At 43.1% G+C, this 6,003-nt stretch overlaps 1 protein-coding gene across 1 annotated transcript; it reads right to left on the bottom strand.

Moving 5' to 3' along the window:
• Positions 1 to 929: 929 nt before the first annotated feature.
• LOC127001027 (uncharacterized) lies at positions 930 to 2,574 on the bottom strand. The gene is made up of 2 exons (XM_050865206.1): positions 2,128 to 2,574; positions 930 to 1,660 (listed from the first exon to the last, which is right to left on the bottom strand). The coding sequence occupies exons 1-2, from the start codon at positions 2,532 to 2,534 to the stop codon at positions 1,630 to 1,632; spliced, it is 438 nt and encodes a 145-aa protein (XP_050721163.1). The 5' UTR covers positions 2,535 to 2,574; the 3' UTR covers positions 930 to 1,629.
• Positions 2,575 to 6,003: the final 3,429 nt, after the last annotated feature.

The following is a 6,003-nucleotide window of genomic DNA, read 5'->3' as shown; positions in this document are numbered from 1 at the left end:
TTGGCCACTCCTCTTAACTTTTTCTTTTGGGCACTCCTCTTAACTTTTTCTTTTGGCCACTCCTCTTAACTTTTTCTTTAGGCCACTCCTTTTAACTTTTTCTTTAGGCCACTCCTCTTAACTTTTTCTTTTGGCCACTCTCGTAACTTTTTCTTTTGGCCACTCCTCTTAACTTTTTCTTTAGGCCACTCCTCTTAACTTTTTCTTTTGGCCACTCTCTTAACTTTTTCTTTTGGCCACTCCTCTTAACTTTTTCTTTCGGCCACTCCTCTTAACTTTTTCTTTAGGCCACTCCTCTTAACTTTTTCTTTAGGCCACTCCTCTTAACTTTTTCTTTCGGCCACTCCTCTTAACTTTTTCTTTAGGCCACTCCTCTTAACTTTTTCTTTTGGCCACTCTTAACTTTTTCTTTTGGCCACTCCTCGTAACTTTTTCTTTCGGCCACTCTCGTAACTTTTTCTTTTGGCCACTCCTCTTAACTTTTTCTTTTGGCCACTCCTCGTAACTTTTTCTTTTTTTTTATGAGCAGTGATTTTCGGGCCTTTTTTTATTATAATTATTTTATTTTGTGCCCTTGAGCTGTTTCCTTTACTGTTAAAAAAAAGGAAGTTACAGAAGGGAAATACAAGCAAAACAGTGAAATGAGAATGAAGTAATGGAAGTTTACAGTGCAAGTGTGTTGGCTGAAAAAAGAGGTAGAAACATAACTCGTATAAATGACTATAATTGTTCTTAAAAACGAGAAATTTTATATTCATCTAACGCCTCCATAAAAGTAATCGTTGCAGCGGTAAAACTGGATTCAGAATTACACAACCAGCACTTTTTTTTGTTCCGAGTAAAAGAACGAAAAGAAATGGTACATATGAACACAATTTCCTGACGTATATTAATGTTGAAGGTGTCAGTCATAGAAAAACGTGTCACTCTTTTCTGTTTATTAGTTTTCACCTCAGAGATACACATCAACCAAGGCAACACAGCATGCGATAAAACCGACAACACAGAAAGTCATAAACCACTGATGAAGGCAGAACACATCATTTACTTTAATACAGAACACTGGTATGATAATCTCCGCGGCATTAGAAAATATAACTGTATAATATATGAAAGTAAATAAATAACCCGTATGACATTTATTAGTATTTATAAGCACATTAAAACATACATATATACATACATACACATGAATCAATCGAGTTTCCGTGAATGAATGAATACACAAATAAGAGTAATAGAAAACCAAACAGATGACAGGTAAAGTTAACATGACATTATAAATAAACAAAATAAATACCAAGTAAAATGTGTGTGAATGTGTGTGTGTGTGTGTGTGTGTGTGTGTGTGTGTGTGTGTGTGTGTGTGTGTGTGCTATCAATAACATCTACACTAAAAAAAATTGTACTCTGTGTTTTGAAATGTCTGACTGATTTTTGTAAGGGTCTTCGCCTCTTTTTCTCTCTTCTTTTATCCCTCCTTCGTCTCTTCAGCACCTTCTCTTCCTCTTTCTCCTCTTCACGTCCATCGAGCAACACACGCACGGCTCATCTTCACCAGCGGCCGCCTTCTCCTCTTTTTTTCTATCTATTCTTCTCTTCTCTCCTCTCCAGTTTTCTCTTCTTCCCTCACTCACTCGGATCCTCAGTTGTCACCGACCTGTTAAAAGTAGCGAAATAGACAAGAAAGTAATATTATGATGATAGTAGATAGTAGTAGATAGCAGTAGTTATGTTAGTAATACCGGAATAGCAATACGTTTCTCCCTCTACACACATATCCCTTATACCACAGACCCTCACATCGCCTCATACCAGTCATAAGTTGTAACAGTAGCAATATCAGTAACAGTAGTAGTAGTTTTGTTATTACTTCCAGAATACCAATACTTTCCTTTTTCTAACAGATGTCTCTTCGCACATATTTCTCATGCCACACTCCCTCACACTACTCATATACCCTCTAGCCTTGTCCATGTACTACACACCCTCACTCTCCTCTCGTACCTAAACCCCTTCAACCACAATGATCACGCCACAACATCACAAGCCCCATACACTCATACTCACGTCCCCTTCCACCACACGCATGCCTTACGCCCCCCTACTACCCTCCCTGCCACTCACCACTCCTCGTAGCCCTCCGTCATCCGCTCCTGCATCTCCCCGTCAGCCATCAGCCACTGCAGCGCCGCCTCCCGTGTCTCCCGGAGGCGGTGGGGCATGAAGAGCGGCCACACCCTCCCACTGCGTTCTGTTGGAGGTGGTGTGACTCGTTGGTAGTGGGAGCTTCTTGCGGCCTCTGTGGGTTGAAGGGCTGCAGCTGGAGTAGGTGTAAGTGGTGTAGTCTGGTGTTGAAGGGCGTTGTGGAGTGCTTGCATATACATTTGGTAGGGTGTAAGGTGTGCGAGGCGGGCAGGAGGGGGACGGTTAGGGTGGGGTGGCATGGGGGGCCGGAAAATTGGGTTCCTCCACTTTCTCTTCCTCCTCCCCGCCTCTCCGTCATGGCCGCCCGCTGGAGCCTTGTGCAGCATGTTCCAGCCATCTGTGTGGGCCGGCGGGGGTGGCGGGAGTAGGGGGCATTTACTGTGGGTGGGTGGGTAGCCTGGTTGTGGGTTCTGGGTTGGTGGAATGCCAGGTTACGGTTGCTGGATGCGTAGGATGTTTTGGTGGAGGTTTTGGGTAGGTAGTAGGGGATGTGGCGTGATTTGGTTGCCTGTTTGGGTGGTTTGGATGGGTAGGGTGCTCGGGAGGGGGTGCTGAGTGGGAAGGCTGTCCGGTTAGGGATGTTGAGTGGGCGGGGTGTCTGAGAGGATATTGTGGAGTAACTAGCAGAAGAAGGGGTGAGGGAGGCTGTGTGTGGTGCCAGGCAGGGGGTGTAGGGGGTGCCGTGTGTCTGGGTGGAGTGGTTGGGGAGGTAATGTGAGGGGTTGCGTAGGTGGGGGGGACGATAAAGGGTACTCCTCATCTTCCTCGCCTTCCCGTTCTCCGCCTCTTCGTCCTGACCGCCGCCACGAGCCTTGCTAAACATTGTCCTTCTTACTGGAAATGACACACGAACAAACACATGGTTAGCGAAATGTTTAGAAATATAAAGCAAAGTAAATGTCGTACTATACTGTTACCTAAATGTTTGAAGAAATAAAGCAAAAACAAAAAACATCGTAGTATACTAGTTTAAAGCTTTACCTAATTTCAGGAACACACGATGCATAAATGAAAGAAGTGAAAGTAAATGAAAAGACAAGATTATGAAAACTGTGACGCGTGAAACTAGGGAAGGAGAACGGATAAGAAAAAGTGAATGGGGGAAACAAAACTAATGTGGAGAAAATGAGACTTTTTGAAATAGACACGTAAAGGACAGAGTAAGTCGAAGGAAGAAAAAAAGAGAGATGGAAAAAAAGGAACAGTGTGAATTTCAAACGAACGTAGAAAGGAAAAGAGAATAAGGATCTGGAAGAGGAGGAGAAAAAGAAGAGACAGAAGATGAAGGAAGAAAAGAAGAGTTGAATCTGTGGAGTATATTAACGATTCCTTCCTCATCCCATTACCTACAAATCCACTCGATCACCCCACCGCTCGAAAACCATTAGTTACTCATAAAAGAAGAGAAATAATAAGGAAGAAAGGAAGAGTTGAATCTGTGAAGTATAAAAACGATTCCTTTCTCATCCCATTACCTACACATCCACTCGATCACCCCATCGCTCGAAAACCATTAGTTACTCATAAAAGAAGAGAAATAATAAGGAAGAAAGGAAGAGTTGAATCTGTGTAGTATAAAAACGATCCCTTCCTCATCCCATTACCTACAAATCCACTCGATCACCCCATCGCCAGACACCCACGACCTACGTAAGACACTCCCATTATGAATCAGCTTACGTTATAGCGACTCAGCGGGGGCGAGATGAGCAGAACAACAACAGACACTAATGAATCTGTTATAAGAGAAGTTAAGTATGTTAGTCCCCGCCATAGAGTCAAAGAATAGGAGAGAGTGGACAGCTTCATCACAGGCGCCATGTTGCTAGCCAATGAGACGCGCGAAATTCAAAATGATCCTGATGCAATAAAGTTTTTTTTTGTGTGTGTGTGCTGTGGGTACATCTTCGAGACCCTGACAGTACCTAGAGCACAAAAAAACTCATTGTATCAGTATCAATTTCCACTTCGCGCGGCTTTTTTCGTAACAACATGGCACCGAACTTTCCCTATCCTTTGGTTCTGGTCCCACCGAGGCAGGAGGAGCACGTCTGTCTCCACGGTCGGCCCAACACTGAGCACTCATGTTATGGACCTCACCCCGCCTCCAACTCCTCCGTTCTAACTCCTACCACGCTTTTCAAACAAGTTGTAGGCGCGGAAAAAGCCTCTGTAAGAACGGCTCCCGCGATGTAGTTCCTGTTACTACGTTGATTCTTCTTTTCCTTCTATGTTGCCTTTGCTTTGCCTGGACCATACTGAAGGACCGGCACTTTCCTTTTCTTCTTTCTTGAGCTTGATGTCATTATAGTTTTGATCGGCGCTATATAAGAAACTGTCCCATTGTGCAATACCCCGCCACCACCTCCTCTGTTCTAACTCCTACCACGCTTTTCAGACAAGTTGTAGGCGCGGAAAAAGCCTCTGTAATAACGACTCCCGCGATGTAGTTCTTGTTACTACGTTGATTCTTCTTTTCCTTTTATGTTGCGTTTTCTTTGCCTGGACCATACTGAACACCGGTGCCAGATTATCGTACTCAGAGCCACGTATTTACAGGTTGCTGGCCCATAACTGTTGCCAAGAAACATCAATAATTAACTATTTAAACGATAGCCATATATGAATGCAGTTATTTGGGTGATGAAAGCAGCTTAGGGGTCGGAAATTGGCAAACATTAGAGGCAAAGTACGACAATCTGGCAACGTTGATACTGAAGGACCGGCACTTTTCTTTTCTTGAGCTTGATGGCATTATGTTCTTGATCGGCGCTGTATAAGAAACTGTCCCATTGTGCACTATTGCTAGTTTACCATTGCTATGATATCTACGGTATGTCTTCGATGTTATTATGTGAGAACTTTAATGTACTTCTTCTCTCACCCTTGAAAAAAATGTCTTAGAAAACACAACGTAACCTCTTGACTACCTCGTGGACGTCGCTGTGGAGGGGGACAGTTGGGGTGGGGTGTTATTGGGGGCCGAAAAATTGGGTTCCTCCACGTCTTCCTCTTCCCCGCGAAATATCTCAGATTTAATAATAAGACAAAGTGCGACCGTTCCCTGATGAAAAATTAAAACATAAAAATTAAGACAAACTTGAAAAATTGAGTTCCTCCACGTCTTCCTCTTCCCCCTCCCCGCAAAATATCTTGGATTTAATAATAAGACGATTAAAGTGTGACCGTTCCCTGACGAATAATTAAAACAAAACTCAAAACATAACCTTGAAAGCAAAACATCTCGACTACCTCGTGAACGTCACCAAACGCCCAGCGAAATATCTTAGATTTAATAATAAGATAATGAAAGTGTGTGACCGTTCCCTGAGCTATGAAAAAAATAAAACATAACCTTGAAAGCAAAACATCTCGACTACCTCCTCGTGATCATTACCAGAAATCGCATGAGATACCCCGTGACATCATGACTACGAACATCATCGGAGCCACGTTTTTAGTCTACCTGCTACTGTTTTTGTTTTGTTTTTAGGGAAAGGAAGCAGCTCAAGGGCATAAAAACTAGTGTAGAGAAACAAAAAGCCCGCTAAACGCTGCTCCTAAAAAGATAAAAGTGAAGAGTGGGCAAAAGGGAGATCAATTTCGGGTGTAGAGGTGGCCTGATACCCTCCTCGTGATTCTGTTTAGTGGGTCGTGTTGCTCCTCCGATGGTGATGCTTGCTACAATCTCGAACTGTATTTATTATTTTTTTATTGTCGCTTCTAAGTTCTACTCTTACTACTACTACTACGGTTTACATCTTTGTTAAATTCACTATCAACCTTCCCTTTCAT

This window comes from Eriocheir sinensis, chromosome 19 (assembly GCF_024679095.1).
Source record: "Eriocheir sinensis breed Jianghai 21 chromosome 19, ASM2467909v1, whole genome shotgun sequence".
NCBI lineage: Eukaryota > Metazoa > Arthropoda > Malacostraca > Decapoda > Varunidae > Eriocheir > Eriocheir sinensis.
The sequence above is the reverse complement of the archived record's forward strand: the minus strand, read 5'-3'. Positions and strand labels throughout refer to the sequence as shown.